At 42.0% G+C, this 16,951-nt stretch overlaps 1 protein-coding gene across 1 annotated transcript in view; it reads left to right on the top strand.

Moving 5' to 3' along the window:
* Positions 1-1,090, top strand: part of LOC125240238 (GTPase-activating protein CdGAPr) — a 70,729-nt gene extending 69,639 nt beyond the window's left edge. Inside the window, exon 26 of the mRNA XM_048148068.1 lies at positions 199-1,090. Within this exon, the coding sequence (XP_048004025.1) occupies positions 199-277 (79 nt within the window). The 3' untranslated portion in view covers positions 278-1,090. The remainder of the gene's footprint in view (positions 1-198) is intronic.
* Positions 1,091-16,951: the final 15,861 nt, after the last annotated feature.

The raw sequence follows: 16,951 nt of genomic DNA, 5'->3' as shown, positions 1-16,951 counted from the left end.
GCCGGTCCCACAGATAGCGAGGCACGTGGCGAGGCTATGTGCTCGCGCGGCAAACGTGCTATGTAGGCGTGCCGCGGCAGAGGCTCAAAACTCAAAACGCACACACTGCCTCGGCCGATGCTCGCGTCGTGCGTCACTCTGTGTGGACCTGGCTAAATAAATTTCTCTGATAATAATTGAGGCATTTAATCATTTCAGGAAAGAGAAGATGTCTCCATCGTACAACATTCGAGACATGGCCGCCATTTTTGAGCAGAAGACGCAGAACAGCGGCTGAATGACGACACACCGGCGACTTCGCGTCGACATACCGACGACACATAGTCCACACCGCGGCGACACACCGGCGACTTCGCGTCGACACACAGTCCACACCGCGGCGACACACGGGCGACATCGCGGCGTGATATCCTAACACCGACTGTACTGTTTAATTGTGGTTCACATAATGTAAACCGATCGATACATGCTTAAAGAATATAATATTACAGAAATTTACTAGCTTTCTGTAGAACCTAGGTGTTTTTAATAATAAATCTACCGTGAGACACTGACATACTCGTATTAAACATGTAAACGAATCGTGAGCGAAACATGTCGAGCGATCTCAGACAATTTTACGCGAGTCACCCTACTTTACATGTTTAATATAACTTAGGTATTATTTCATATTGGTGGAAAGTGCTCCGATGTAATTAACTATGGCATTTAACAGAGATTTTAATGTTTGTTTCATTACAATGTTTCAGCCTCGGTAAGTCCCGGCGTACTTGTAGAAGTACAAATTAAATTCAAGTTTCGAACTCTTATAGAAATAAAAGAAAGTTTCAAATTTACTATCGGAAAATTGACCTGGGACTCAAGAGGATATATCGAAGGTTTCGATGAATCTCGTTTAAGAAATCTCGAATGTATGTTTTGAGCGAACTTAGTTGTAACCCTTAAATTCATAGTGATGCATCATATATTTTTAACTCTATATTTTAAAATTCAAATTTGAATAAGTTATTGTCAAGTCATGAATGGGGTTAAATAAATCATTGACAGTCGGTGATACGTTTGACTAGTGCGTCGCGCGTTTAATGTTATTATACACGGTGTTTCCGGTATCACTCAAAACCTCAGACACCCCAACTGATTTTTATTTTTTTAAACTCATCTAGAGTATTCATCTTTTAATCTGATCGTTACTTTATTTTTAATTGAATTTTTAATTTTCTGTACAGCTCTACTTGACTTTTAGCTCTACACTCAATAAAATAATTGCTAACTACCATCATAAACCATAAGACTATTTATTTGTGTACGTTACTGCAACGACATAAGGTTTACCAATAGACAGCTAAGATGTCACTGTAAAACACTTTAAAGCTTTGTCACAGTAAACTTCAAATTGGACAGGTAATCGCAGTAAGCAAATAAACTCAATATTCAAAATGTCAAGGTTGTAATTAGGTATGAGTTCAATTTGTTATGACTTATGATAAACATTAAGATTAAACTGACAAACAACGTCAAACTAGTAGCGGAAAAAATAATCGTCCAAGTAACCGGCCAGTATTAATACCCCTAAATACTGAAAAAAAGGTAAACAACCTCTAGCAATGCGATATACACAATGTTGTATTACGAGTACAATAGAATGGGCACGTAAAAAATAACTAATAATACTAATTTAAATAAAAATTTTACCCCCATCAAGATATAGCTCAATCGATTCTACTCTCGATTCTGAACAAACTGTTTTCAGGTTTTTAGTGTTAAGTGAAACACGGTGTATACTGCGACTGTGAATATAACTAATACTCTACTCATTGTGAATACGTTTGTATGTATTATTTTAAAGTTTTCGCTAGATTGGATATTCAATGTATAATGTATAGTATGGTATTACGCCGGTTATAGTTTCGGTTATTGATTCTACATGTGCAGATACTGGCAATATACAAACACTGATAATATAAAATTAAAAGCTTAAAATATAACCAAACCACAAAATTAAAATATAAAAAAAAACCCGATTCCGATGGACCGATTTTCATGAAACATGCTGAGAACACTCCCGACTAATCAGCTTTCAAACATAAAAAAAAACTAAATCTAAATCGGTTCATCCGTTCGGGACTTACGATGCCACAGACAGACACGTCACACTTATAACACCCCGTCGTTTTTGCGTCGGGGGCTAAAAATGAATTTCTAAATGACTATCTACGGTATATTGTTTTATAAAAAAAAAATAGATTAGACTTTGAAATAATGTATCCAAATATTATTTTATATTGAAGAATTTGCTTAAAGAAAAAATCTATATAAATTTTGGAATAGCTACTAGGCTAATACATACAAAGGTTAACTTAATACATTTTGTTGAATAAGAAAAAGCTTTGCAAGTATTGCAAATGATTATAACCAATTTCATAGACCGAGTGGCGTATGTACAGTCAATCAATTGGAACCCTAAGCCACTACAACCATGTCTAAATGACAAGCAGTAAGAGATTTCTTACAATCTTATTTATAACGTCACTATGACATAGTTATACGGTGGCCTAGGGTTCCAATTGGTTGAAATTTTAATGCTTCGCATATGAATTTGAATATTATCATGAATGAGGTATTTTCTTTAAACTAATTCAATTTAACTGTTAGGTTAATTGTTATGTTGAATTTATTTATTACTCTCTATTATTAAAACGACTGCATTTAAGCGATTATTGAATGCACGAGCATCACAACTTGAGTATTATTAACTATTATTAATTATTGTGTTTATTATTTAATTATGTCATTCACTCGCATTTGACTATGCAAGAGTTATTTTTTGACCGAGCCGAACGAGGTCTCATGGCTGACTGTTTATTGAAAATAAAGGTTATTCTTTTAGGAAACAAAATACATTTTTCCGGAAATACATGACTTTGCTTATATTGTGTTGAAGTTTTGCGAGCGGGTAGCGTAGTGGTTTCGTTGCCATATTAAACATCATAGCAAGTGCTTTAAAATGTAAAATTCGGGTACCTACACAATCATGTCATGCGTGAAAGCGAAGTAACATAAAACTGTGTACTGAGCTTACGGATTTCTGGCAAGCAAGTATGGTCGCGCGATATAGTATTTTATGCAACAGGCGTTTAAAGGAGGTCAAAAAAGACGAGTGGCGTGGGTAACAATTTGAGGCGAAGCCGAAAATTGTTATTAAGACGCCACGAGTACTTTTTGACTCAGTTAAACACCGTTGCATACAATACTTTTTTTACGACCATGCACTTAGTTTTTAATAGTTTTCTCGAATAACAATACAATACTCTTTATTGCACACCTCACATAGTTTACAAGTAATACACAAGAAACAAAACAAATAACTAAACACTAACTAACACTAATAATAACTTTCGTGAAATTCAAACTGTTTCCTGTACTTTGACGCAAAGGTTTGCACTGTCAGCTCAGCTGCCCAAAGCCTTCCCACGCACGCGCGCACTATCGTTATAACAATGCGTTGCCATGGTTACAGAGCCAAACAATGCGTTTTCAGTTTTTTCGATACTCCGCGCATGCGCGGAAAGCCGGCGGACGCTGGCTTTGGGGAATAGACTTTTATGTAGGGTTTTAAAGATCTATGCACGACCCTGTAAATGACGAATAACAGTTCGGGAGTAGAAAAAATGATAAAACATCAGGCCGTCCTTATCGCACTATTCGTAAGTTTGATAAGGAAGCCTGATGATTTATCATTTATAGCGCGACCTTGCCTGCCTGGATTCTGTGCCCACGTTTTACCTCTAAAAGTACACACTGAATGCATTTATCATTATTTTTGTAAGCAGTATTTAAATCTGTTAGGTGTAAGGGAGTTAGTTCCATGAATGATAATGAGCGAAAACATAACATGGTCGCGTAGAACAAAATATGTCGAAAATGGCAGTCAATGTACTGCGACAAACTTTATTACTTTGACAATAAAACTCTCTGATATTAGTTATTTTTCACTCTTGTGGATAAAACGTCATTTTGCTATCTATTTTCGAATAGCAAAGTAAGCCTTTACCCGTTGGTGTGGTGAAAACTCCATTATCTTGATAACGTACTCATTATTAAACTTTTGTCATATTTTTACATCAACTTTTGGGAATTTTTAGATTTTCATATCATAATTTGCCAGTCATTTATATAATTTAAGCTTATCTGTATATAATAATGATAACATCAAATCTGCACATTTTGTAACAAAATAACGGAAAATCACACGAAAAACACATAAATATGGACAATAAATAAAATATCGCATTTTATTAAAATCCTACCTATAAATATATCTACTTAAATAGTATTTTTTCTACTTGTCGACTGTAATCTGTCAATTAGGGACACCACAGACTAAACTATAAGTGCTAACTTTTCAGTGTTGGATACTCTGTGGCAGTTCCGACTCAATTATAATAAGCTCATTATAGTTGACTTTAGTTAACTGTAATAATTTCAAAAATAGAACTTCATACGATTTCTATACTAATTTGCGATACCTGGCAATTTTTTTTGCATCTGAAACACATTTTTTTTTATCTGTCGCGTTATCGGCTAATCAGAGACGGTTATTACAAACAATTGGTTGCTAGGTAATTCGATGTTGATACAACGGTGAACGACTCTATTAACATTAATTTTAACTTGCATGAATGATGATATTTCTGTCCATTGATGATGAAGATGATGACTCTTAGAAAAAGTATTGATACAATAGTGATATAATTAAGCTTTTCACTCTCGTACCGTACTATTAGGCCACTCAGCAAGCTTCGTGGCCTAAACATAGTACTCGACTGAAAAGCTTTGTATTATATCATGAGAGTGAAAAGCTTAATTATATCACTATTGTATACAATCCTTTTTCTACGAGTCATCATCTTCAATGGACGGAAATATCATCATTCATGCAAGTTAATATTAATGGTAATAGAGTCGTTCACCGTTGCATCAACATCGAATTACCTAGCAACCAATTGTTTGTAAAACCGCCTCTGATTGGCCGATAACGTGACAGATAAAAAAAAATGTGTTTCAGATGCAGGAAAATTTGCCAGGTATCGCAAATTAGTATAGAAATTGTATGAAGTTCTATTTTTGAATTTATTACAGTTAACTAAAGTCAACTATAATGAGCTTATTATAATTGAGTCGGAACTTCCATAGAGTATCCAACACTGAAAAGTTAGCACTTATAGTTTAGTCTGTGGTGTCCTAATTGACAGATTATAGTCGAGAAGTAGAAAAAAACCTTTTTTCTACTCTTCTTCTTTATTCTGTCAATTAGGACACCACGGACTAAACTATAAGTGTTGGATATTCTTTGACACTTGGCATCTATAATCGAGGGGGGGGTGTAGTGCCCCGCCAAGTCGAGCGCGAAGTGAATACTGCCGTACCATCCTTTACTGGAACCATTTCGCCGCATTTTCGGGCCCCTATTTGAGAACCTCTGGATAAGACCACCAGAACGCAGAAATTTTTGTCATCCAGTAAGCTATGATCACATACTTGAAATCCAAAATTTCAAGTCGGTAGATCATTTAGTCCCGAAGTTAAGTGAAAGCAAAGTTTCGCATTTATGATACTCATGATCATCAGAGTAGAACTAGTACTTCCCATATACTCAGAGAGCTGAAATTTGGTACAGAGTTAGGGTTTAATGGCATAAAGGGAAAACTATAAAACCTAGGATAGTCGAAGATCTGGATTACCTGGTGACCTAGGTAAAGGCAGCTTAAGATATCAAGTTAAAATTTGTATGAAATTACTTTGCGCTCTCGTGGATAAAATTCAATTTTGCTATCTGTTTTCGAATAGCAAAGTAAGCCGTTACCAGTTGGTGTGGTGAAAAAAAATGGGCAGGTATTTCGCTATTACGGCTTGTGCTGCGGGCATAAGCCTATAAAACCAAACCACAAAATTAAAATTAAAAAAAAACCCCGACCGCGACATAGTAGACCGATTTCCATGAACCATGGCTAAGCACACTCCCGACTAATTCACCTTTCAAACAGCAAAGATGATTTTGCTATCTGTTTTTGAATAGCAAATAGTCTTTACCAGTTGGTGTGGTGAAATATATACCTACCGGTACATACAACGTTATTGTTAAAACAAAATTTGAGAACACTACCAAAATATACCGGTTTAAAGAACTGGATACTTCGCACCTATGTAACAGTTTATTGTACTGTACAGCATGTTACTCGTACCTATATGAAGTAAGTTACTATCACCGTATCACATAATGAACATGACATTGTTGGAACGGATTTCCTGCCATCCAAAACATAAATTCTATCTAAAACGATAGACTGTCCCAGCCAACATTTCTTATTTATTGTTATTTAAAAATTTAGAAGTAATAAAATGATATGAAGATAATACTCGAGTATATAAACATAAATACCTTTAATAGTGGTATAAACATAATATTATGGAAATTATACAAATTTTCATATTTATTATAACCTACCAAGAAATTCTACCACTGACGATACTTGAATATTTATGTATATTGTTCCCTTTGTTATTTACTTACTCATCATTGTTCTTAATAGACACGGTGAATACTAATTTCTTATATACCTACTGATATTGAGAATAATTCTCATTTATACTCATTGGTAGAAATTCCTGTTAGTATAAAGTTATTATAGGTACCTTCCGTGGGATTGTAAAAATCAGGCCAAGTCTGGCCAGTCGCGAGCTTTAAGCAGGGCCATGCCGTTATTTAATTAATACTTATATTCTTATGAATTAATACGCGCTTCTGTAGCCGTAGCTGGAGAATAAACGATATTCCTACTATTATATGTACGTTTTATTTCCAAATAGTTATCCGCCCCGTTTTCGTACGGGAGTAAAGCGTAGAAAATTTGATTTAAACTGCTTTCGATCGTATAAATGTGAATAGAAATCGCCCTGATCTCCCAGTGGAGTCAGGGGGCAGATTAAATCTGATTTCGGGCGGTCGCTCTGGCGTAGATCTTAGGAGGAAGGGGCCGGAGTAATCTGTCCCGTTTGTGGGAGATCATTCCGCTCTCCCAGAGGATTGGGTTGGGTTGGGTCCATTAACGGTCTGCCCATTTTCTGGAGGCAAACCTTGACTCTGCGCCGCCAACGGGGAGGCGCAGGTGGAGAGACGAGGAAATGGCCCTTCTAGCGAGAACTGAAGCCCGCTTAGTGATTCAAAAGGGCAGCTGTGTGAACTTGTTCAATGCTCTCGAAGGGTTCATTAGAACCCTAAAAGCCATTAAGGGACAGAGAAGGAAGGCATCGCATAAGGCAGCAGTACTTCAGCAATTCCCGAAAAGTTTGTACTTACATTTGGTTCACGTCTCCGATTTTGATAAAAATTGGCGCTGATAGAGTCCATGATGCTGAGCAAGATCCACTAGGTTTTATCAAAATCGGAGACGTGATCCAAATGTAGAAAACTTTTCGGGAATTGCTCACTTACAGTCGTAGATTGCCGAAATGCGGTCCATGCCGGAAGTTGACTCCCCAGCAGTAGCGGTGGTACCTGTGGTCGATGACATACCGAGGGTGAATGACGGATGACGGGGAGCCTAGTGATCGGGGAGGTAGCCACGGAGGTGCTTTCTCGTCTCTTGAGGAGGGCGGAGAGCAGGGCTGCGGTGCGGGGAACCCGGTCTGTTTAGGTGGTTCAGTGAACAGTAGGTACGGGGTACACGTGACTATTCTCAGCTGTGGAAACCTTTCTCAGAGGACGAGATTAGGGAGGCCAGTATTGGCGTTAGGAGTTTAGGACAGCACCGGGGCCGGACGGAATACGTTCGGTGGAGTGGATTAATTATAACTGTGTCGCAAGATGTGTTGCGAAAGCGATGCAGAGCGCGGGATGGACAGTGAAACTAGAGCCACAGCTGAGAACAGACCTAGGTCTGTGGAAGCCTGACATCATTGCTATGGGAGAGGGTATTGGGATGGTTGTGGATGCACAGATGGTCACAGGTCGTATGCCGCTTGATGAGTCCCATTGTGAGAAACGTGCTAAGTCACGAAGAGTTGTTGCGAGCGGTTGCGAGTAGCCTGGGGCTGTCCTAAAAGAGTACATCCGCGTTACCACCTGTACGCTTTCGTGGCGGGGTGTTTGTAGTTACATCTTCATTCGTGAGCTGGAAACACTGCTAGGGCTGAAGAAACAAACTGGTGCTGAGAGGGTCTCGCATGAACTGGACACGTTTCAACCGGTTGACTACCACTCGTGTACTTATAGATCTTTCGTTGGAGTAAAAATCAGGAGATCATTCCGCTTTCCCAGAGGATTGGATTGGGTTGGGTCCATAAACGGTCTGCCTATTCTCTGGAGGCAAACCTTGACTCTGCGCCGCCAACGGGGAGGCGCAGGTGGAGAGACGAGGAAATGGCCCTTCTAGCGAGAACTGAAGCCCACTTAGTGATTCAAAAGGGCAGCTGTGTGAACTTGTTCAATGCTCTCGAAGGGTTCATTAGAACCCTAAAAGCCATTAAGGGACAGAGAAGGAAGGCATCGCATAAGGCAGCAGTGCTTCAGCAATTCCCGAAAAGTTTGTACTTACATTTGGTTCACGTCTCCGATTTTGATAAAAATTGGCGCTGATAGAGTCCATGATGCTGAGCAAGATCCACTAGGTTTTATCAAAATCGGAGACGTGAAACAAATGACGGTAACTTTTCGGAAATTGCTCACTTACAGTCGTAGATTGCCGAAATGCGGTCCATGCCGGAAGTTGACTCCCCAGCAGTAACGGTGGTACCTGTGGTTGATGACATACCGAGGGTGAATGACGGATGACGGGGAGCCTAGTGATCGGGGAGGTAGCCACGGAGGTGCTTTCTGGTCTCTTGAGGAGGGCGGAGAGCAGGGCTGCGGTGCGGGGAACCCGGTCTGTTTAGGTGGTTCAGTGAGCAGTAGGTACGGGGTACACGTGACTATTCTCAGCTGTGGAAACCTTTCTCGGAGGACGAGATTAGGGAGGCCAGTATTGACGTTAGGAGTTTAGGACAGCACCGGGCCGGACGGAATACGTTCGGTGGAGTGGATTAATTATAACTGTGTCGCAAGATGTGTCGCGAAAGCGATGCAGAGCGCGGGATGGACAGTGAAACTAGAGCCACAGCTGAGAACAGACCTAGGTCTGTGGAAGCCTGACATCATTGCTATGGGAGAGGGTATTGGGAAGGTTGTGGATGCACAGATGGTCACAGGTCGTATGCCGCTTGATGAGTCCCATTGTGAGAAACGTGCTAAGTCACGAAGAGTTGTTGCGAGCGGTTGCGAGTAGCCTGGGGCTGTCCGTAAAAGAGTGCATCCGCGTTGCCACCTGTACGCTTTCGTGGCGGGGTGTTTGTAGTTACGTCTCCATTCGTGAGCTGGAAACACTGCTAAGGCTGGAGAAACAAACTAGTGCTGAGAGGGTCTCGCATGAACTGGACACGTTTCAACCGGTTGACTACCACTCGTGTACTTATAGATCTTTCGTTGGAGCGATTTCCCGGATAAGGATCCGGTGGGTGGGGCATCGGGTGGTCGGTGGGGTGTCGGGCCCAAGCTGTTCCGGGACCGCGCAGGGAGCGAAGGATCCGGCTTCGGTCGCCCTGTATCGTCTATTTATGGAATTACTCGCTTTTGCTCGCGGCTTCGCTCGCGTTGGAAAGAGACAAAAAGTAGCCTATGTCACTCTCCATCCCTTCAACTATATCCTCTTAAAAATCACGTCAATTCGTCGCTCCGCTTTGCCGTGAAAGACGGACAAACAAACAGACACACACACTTTCCTATTTATAATATTAGTATGGATATCTGGGACAGCTCGTAGTGTTTTGTTATCCGACACAATGTACACCATAGCTGATGGTGAGTAGGGACTAGGGGGTCACTCGCTAAAGTCAGCACGTTGATCTGTGATAATTATGTTCAGCGTTGCTGACGGGGCTGTGTGGTGTTTGAAAACTAGCCAAATGCCTCGTCACCAGTGACGCGTATTAATGAATTAACGAGATTCCCACTGTCCCTAGTACTCAACTCTGCTACTCCACTCGGCGTCGCACTCTCGCCGCGCGCGGACGTGTTGGGAGAGCGCTCCTTGTCAACAATTTACCTCTATAATTTTTGATTTACGGGGTTTTTCTTTGTTTTTAACCCCCGACGCAAAAACGACGGGGTGTTATAAGTTTGACGTGTCTGTCTGTCTGTCTGTCTGTTTGTCTGTGTGTGTGTCTGTCTGTGGCATCGTAGCTCCCGAACGGATGAACCGATTTAGATTTAGTTTTTTTTTTGTCTGAAAGCTGTGTTAGTCGGGAGTGTTCTTAGCCATGTTTCATGAAAATCGGTCTACTATGTCGCGGTCGGGGGTTTTTTCAAAATTTTAATTTTGTGGTTAGGTTATTATATTTTTATTGTGGTCCTTGTGTTAAATTGTTTGTGTTTGTTAAGGTGCGCACCCACGGGCGACACAGATGCTCGGCGACTTTCGTAGTTGTATGATAAGTTGCGTCGCCTCGCGCACTTTCATGATGATGATGATGTCCTCCCAGACGTATCCGTCGACGGCGACATCCTGGCAAGCTTTATTTTTTTATTATTTACTATTATTCCTGAAAAAGAGAGGGATTTGTTTAAACTAAATCTTTGCGTGCATGAGCACGAGCGTGACTTGCAAATCCGAATTTGGTCTTGAAAGTCCGACAGCACGGAGCACAGTAGAGCTGACCAGAAGAGTTATAAGTATAGTTGTAGGAGGGCTTGGGACGAGATTTTCGGAGCTGACGTTTGGCGTCAAGGTCTTCAAGTCGGGCTTGTTCAAAGTTACTAAGTCCCGTATTGACAGCAGTTCGCCAGTCCGATCTCCGAGTAGCAAGCTCTTCCCACGACTCGCATGATATGCTACAGGCCGACAAGTGGCGTTTTAGGACATCTCTGTAACGTAGGATCTTATGGTTTGCTCTGCGCGGTGGCTTGTACTTCAGCCTCATCTTGAATCTTATTAATCGGTGGTCGGTCCAGCCCTGAGCGCCACGCATCGCCCTTGTAATGAGTACGTCGCTTATGTCACGTTTGCGAACAATAATGTAGTCAAGGAGATGCCAATGCCCAGAGCGTGGATGCATCCAAGATGTTTTGTACTTGTCAGATTGCCTGAAAAAGGTATTCGTTATGCTCAGGTTGAATTCTGAACACAGAGTAAGTAGGGCAACACCATTGGAATTGCACTTACCCACTCCATGTTTGCCAAGCACGTCCCTCCAGGCAATATGTTCTGTACCTACACGCGCATTAAAGTCCCCGAGCAAAATCAGTTTGTCACAGGGCGGAATGTTCTGCAAAACCGTACGTAAATTTTCGATGAACGCAAGTTTGTCCTCATCAGATGCTGTCATGGTACCATTCCCGTACTACTGTGCAGGTTAGTGCTTGGATTTTTACATAACCTTAAAGCCCTAGTCCTCGTCCCCAATCCCCAAAACCTGAGTTTTACTAACGGATTTCTTGTTTGGTAACCACGTGTTTTGAGATTAGGACCGCGTGCGCTTTGAGGTTAAGCGGCGTGGTCGTGTGACGTGCGACTGACAGCTGTCACTTGTCAAAGTAAGCGTTCCGTTTCACGTACACTTTGTAGCGTTTCGTGTTGTGTGTGTGTGTCTACTGTGTGTTGGTTGATCGTCAGTTTGACGTTTTATATTTTTCAAACTGATATACGGGAACCGGTGCACAAATACTTGTACTTTGTCGCTGGTTAGTGCAAGATGGCAGGTGGTGACGAATGGCGGCAGCACCAGCGGCTGCTGGAAGCGGAGAGAGAAAAAAGAACAGGAGCTGGACGTGTTGCAGCGAATGATGGAGGAGGACGCCGCGCTGGATCCGATGCGCCCGCGTCAATCCTTAGCCCGCAGCCCGCCAACGACCCCGACCCCGACGGCGACCCAGGCCCCCTCGGCGAAACGCCCGCTTCAGAGCCCCGAGGAGGTAAGCGAGGCGATACGTGCTCGCATGGCCACAGATGCTCCGGCGCGCAGGAAGACGGGCGCCGGTGGGCCGTCAGTGGTTCCCCCCATTGGCGGCATACTGTCGTCCGCCCCCTCGGCCTGTCCTACTACTGGTACGAGCAGGTCTGCTTCGCCGAACGCTGCCCCCGCTCCCACTGCCGCCCCCGCTCCCACTGCCGCCCCCGTTGTCGCCCCCTCGCCGTCTGCTCAACCTACCGCTGCAGGTAACGCCTCGTCCATCCAGTGTGATACGCCTTTGCCCTTAGTGCAGGAGCTGGTGCCACTGACCCATCAGGCCGTCGACGGCATTAGCGCCATTGCCAATGCGACGAACAAGTTGAACATCGTCGACAAAACGGGCATTGCGGCGTACGGACACTGCATGCTGTCCTACGTCGGCCAGCTTGCTGCTAGGTTGGCTGACGTGGAGCACCAGCTGTCCGCCGTGCGTCTGCGATGCGCGCAGCAGGAGACGGAGATCTCGAAGCTCCAGAGTTCCCCCTCGGCATTCGCCCCTCAGCAACTGGCCCCTCTCGCAGCTCCGGTACCAGCTGCCGGCTACGCCAACGCGCTCAAGATGCCGAAGGGACAGCCGCCAAGACCGGTACAACCCCAGGGACCCACGGTCATCTTCTATCCGGAGGCAGGCTCGCAAGCGAAGACAAGCGACGACACGAAAAGGATGCTGCAGGACGCCGTCAAGCCCACCGAGGTGGGCATCAAGGTAACGCAGGTGCGCAGAGTGGGCAACTCGGGTGTTGTCGTCAGGACCGCATCTGAGGAATCCGCTCAGAAGCTCAGAGACGCTGCGCCGCCTGGACTTCGTGTGGCAATTCCGAAGCCGAAGATGCCGACGGTAGCTCTAAGATATTTGCGCGCCGACCTGTCCGGGGAGCAGATCGTCAACGAGCTGCACCGCATTAACCTGGCTGACAACGCCGACTGGCCCTTATCCCGCTTCAGGGAGGAGTGTAAGTTTGGCGTCTCGAAGCCATTGGGACCCAAGTTTATGATCGTGCTGGAGTGCTCCCCGGCGGTGCGAGATATCCTGGTGCGCTTGGGTACGGTGTACATTGGATGGGACGAGGCGGAGGTGTGTGACCACATCCGGTCGACGTGCTGCACAAAGTGCCAGCAGTACGGGCACCCCGAAAAGTACTGCAGGTCTAAGGATGTGGTCTGCGGTAGGTGCGGAGACGCGGGGCATAGAGGCGCAGAGTGCAAGTCGGCGACGCAGTGCTGCGCGACATGCAAGCGTTTCAAGCGTGCGGAGGCGTCCGCACACACGACCGCGTCGGCATCCTGCCCGGCCCGGCTTCACGCTGAGCAGCAGGAGGCCGCCAAGATGCTATATCGATAGCAGATGCGGGCACCAATAGCTTTTCTTTCGGGCAACTCAATTTACAGGGTTCGGAGGCTGCCACAGAACTCCCCGTGGTTGCGAGTTCGCACCGACTCGTTCTAGTACTTGTTCAAGAACAGTAAAACAGTCGGCCCGGGATTCTGCCGTGTGGCGCAATCCTAAACTTTCCATAATTTACATTTTTTTTACATTTTCCTTCAAAATTCTTTTTTTTTACCACAACAAAAAAATTATAAAGAACTTCATTTAAATCGGTTCATCCGTTCGGGAGCTACGATGCCACAGACAGACACACACACAGACAGACAGACAGACGGACAGACAGACACGTCAAACTTATAACACCCCGTCGTTTTTGCGTCGGGGGTTAAAAATAGTTTCTTTACGTTCAATTTGCGCTCATTCTAACGATACCCCACTTGATCTAGTAACGTGAAATTTAGTTTGACCCCCCTATCATATTGGCCATTTTTAACCGCTGCCTCAAATCTCTCAAGGAAGGTGGTTTTCAATTCGTCTGTATGTTTTTTTTTTTTTTAATTTTCCACGATATCTCCGTCCGTCGTTACTGGACCGATTTTTAACCCCCGACCCAAAAACGAAGAGGTGTTATAAGTTTGACGTGTCTGTCTGTCTGTTTGTCTGTCTGTCTGTGTGTGTGTCTGTCTGTGGCATCGTAGCTCCCGAACGGGTGAACCGATTTCGATTTTTTTTTGTCTGAAAGCAGAGTTAGTCGGGAATATTCTTAGCTATGTTTCATGTTTTTTTTTTTTAATTTTAATTTTGTGTTTAGGTTATTGATATGTAATTCTGTATATTATAGATTTTATTGTGTATATTTTGGATTTTATAAATTGTGTATATTTTAAATATTATTTATGACATTGTTTTATTAGGATTTAGAGTTATTAATATTAGGTATATGCGTGTACCTGATGTACCATTATGGAATGTAATTTACAAACATTTTGCATGTTGGCTTTATGTCCACTGAATACTGATGCTGTACTGATATTTAAAACCTAGATTGTAAAGTATTCTAGCAAATAAACATTTCTATACCTATTTTTATTTCTATTTCTAAACCGCTCAGCGACCCGAAAGCGTATAGACCAATCACGCTTCTTCCTATTCTAGGTAAGGTCCTATTATTGGAACGCTTTATAGTTTCTTGTGCTCCCTGTCTGTACCGTAACATCAAGGCAGGGGCAGCTCACTCCGCGATTCTATCATCGCGCTACAAGTACATGCAAGCGGCCGCGAGTTCGCACGTTCGCACTCTCTAATGTTACTTTATATCGCGAGTTTATTTTAACCGACTTCAAAAAAAGGAGGAGGTTCTAAATTCGACTGAACCAAGTCAGGGTCTGATGATGGGATCTTGGAGAAATCGAGGGAACTCTTCAAATGTTATAGACACTTGTAATGTTTTTTTTTTCTACTCCAGCATTTAAATCTGTCAATTAGATTATTGTCAGCGATATTCAAATTAAGTTCATTTGAGTAACGATAGAAAAGTCTATTTGTCTATAGGTTCATATGATTACTGCCAAATTACTGTTAGCAGTATTCATATAAATATAGGAGTTCTGTAAGTTTATTTTTCTACATGTCCACAGTAATCTGTCAATTAGGACACCACAGACTAAACTATAAGTGCTAACTTTTCAGTGTTGGATACTCTATTTGGCAGTTCCTACTCAATTATAATAAGCTCATTATAGTTGACTTTAGTTAACTGTAATAATTTCAAAAATAGAACTTCATACAATTTCTATACTAATTTGCGATACCTGGCAGATTTTCCTGCATCTGAGACACATTTTTTCTACTCCAGCACTTAAATCTGTCAATTAGATTATTGTCAGCGGTATCCAAATTAAGTTCATTTGAGTAACGATAGAAAAGTCTATTTGTCTATAGGTTCATATGATAACTGCTGAGCAGTGTTCATATGAATATAGGAGTTCTGTAAGTTTATTTTTAAAAGTACAACTTCCATTTATCAGGTATGTTTTCATTTGCAATAATAAATAACTCTTAATAAATAATATAATATTTAGGTTCATAATTTAAATCAAGATGAAAAAATAAACTGAAATGCGTTTTACATATTAGATATTGCAAAACAAAGGTAAAAATCATAAGTTTATCAAATAATTTTACATTTGACATTTAAATATTCTTGAACGCAACCACATTTTTCGTAATTGAAAACCGGCTTATTTTCTATTTCTCTTGTCTATGGCATGAAGAGTTGGGTTAATGCACGGAAGTATAACTAAAGCATGGAAGCCATGCTAAAATAAGAGCTCGGTGACATGTATCTTACTCACACCACACTATTACCTTTTTTATATGAGCGAATGAGACAATATTCCACAACTTCTTTCGTTTTCTCGAAGGTTGTCCCTAAATGCTGATGTCAAAACGGACCAGCAGGCCTAGCACATGATGGCCGCGGGAGTATGTCGCCGCGAGATAGACTACCTGTCCTTATGTCATTAATACAATTAGACAAAGACGTGTGATCTATCTCGCGGCAACATACTCCCGCGGCCATCATGTGCTAGGCCTACTGGGGTCCATTTATTATACGGCAAAATTAAATATACGTTTGTCATTTCACACTCGGTCTCCATCTTTGACAACTGTACATAGTCGTATTATATTGGTTCGAGTTTTTAGCGCGACTTCAATGGTCGTCTTGACGATATTTATTTATTTTGTGAGGATTTCTGATAGATCGTGGAAAAAATAGCTCAGTGTATATTTGTGATAGTTCCAAGTTTCATTTCTGACTATGGCTTGTGTGATCAAGTGTTGCAAATCACATTCAGGAAGAAAAGAAAACACACAAGAGGTTATATCATTTCATCGGTAAGTTTCTTGAGTTTTTGATAATATTTATTGATACGACCTGGCAGAAATATAAATGTACATATTAGTAGTTTATACAATTCAAATCTTATTCAATTCTGTATAGATTTTTGCATATTTTTTGGAAGTTTTCTCAAACTCGGAAAGGTTATGTTTTTTAGCATAGTGATGTGATGTGTTTTATCGACCTTGCAATAATAACCTATCAATATTCATACCTTAAAAACGCCATCAATGATTATTGTTCTTTGTTATGATTCTCTTGTTATTTAGCTATTTTACAAATTCAACTTTATATATTTCTTAGATTTCCGAAGAAGAAGACCGGAAACACGAAGTTCAAGGTGCGATGCTCGCGGTTCCTTTACTCCCAAGACTCCACCAAAAAGAAGGCCAAGAAGCTGAAATGGAGCAGGCCCCCAGATGTCTCCCCAGGTGTCTACCTTTGACAATTGTACATAATCGTATTATATTAGATCAAATATCTCGGCGGTCGTCTGGCCGATTTTTAATTTAATTGTGTTTATTCCTGATAGATAGTTGATGATCCTGCTAAATTCTTATTTGTGATGTGTTCAAGTTCCTTGTGTGATTATGGCTTGTGTGATTAAGGACTGTAATTCACGTACATGGAGAAAAGAAAACTCCCAAGAACCTGCTGTGTTTCATTAGTGAATTTCGGTCAGT

The sequence above is a fragment of the Leguminivora glycinivorella genome, chromosome 27, assembly GCF_023078275.1.
Source record: "Leguminivora glycinivorella isolate SPB_JAAS2020 chromosome 27, LegGlyc_1.1, whole genome shotgun sequence".
Classification (NCBI taxonomy): Eukaryota; Metazoa; Arthropoda; class Insecta; order Lepidoptera; family Tortricidae; genus Leguminivora; species Leguminivora glycinivorella.
This window is presented reverse-complemented; position numbering and strand designations above follow the sequence as displayed.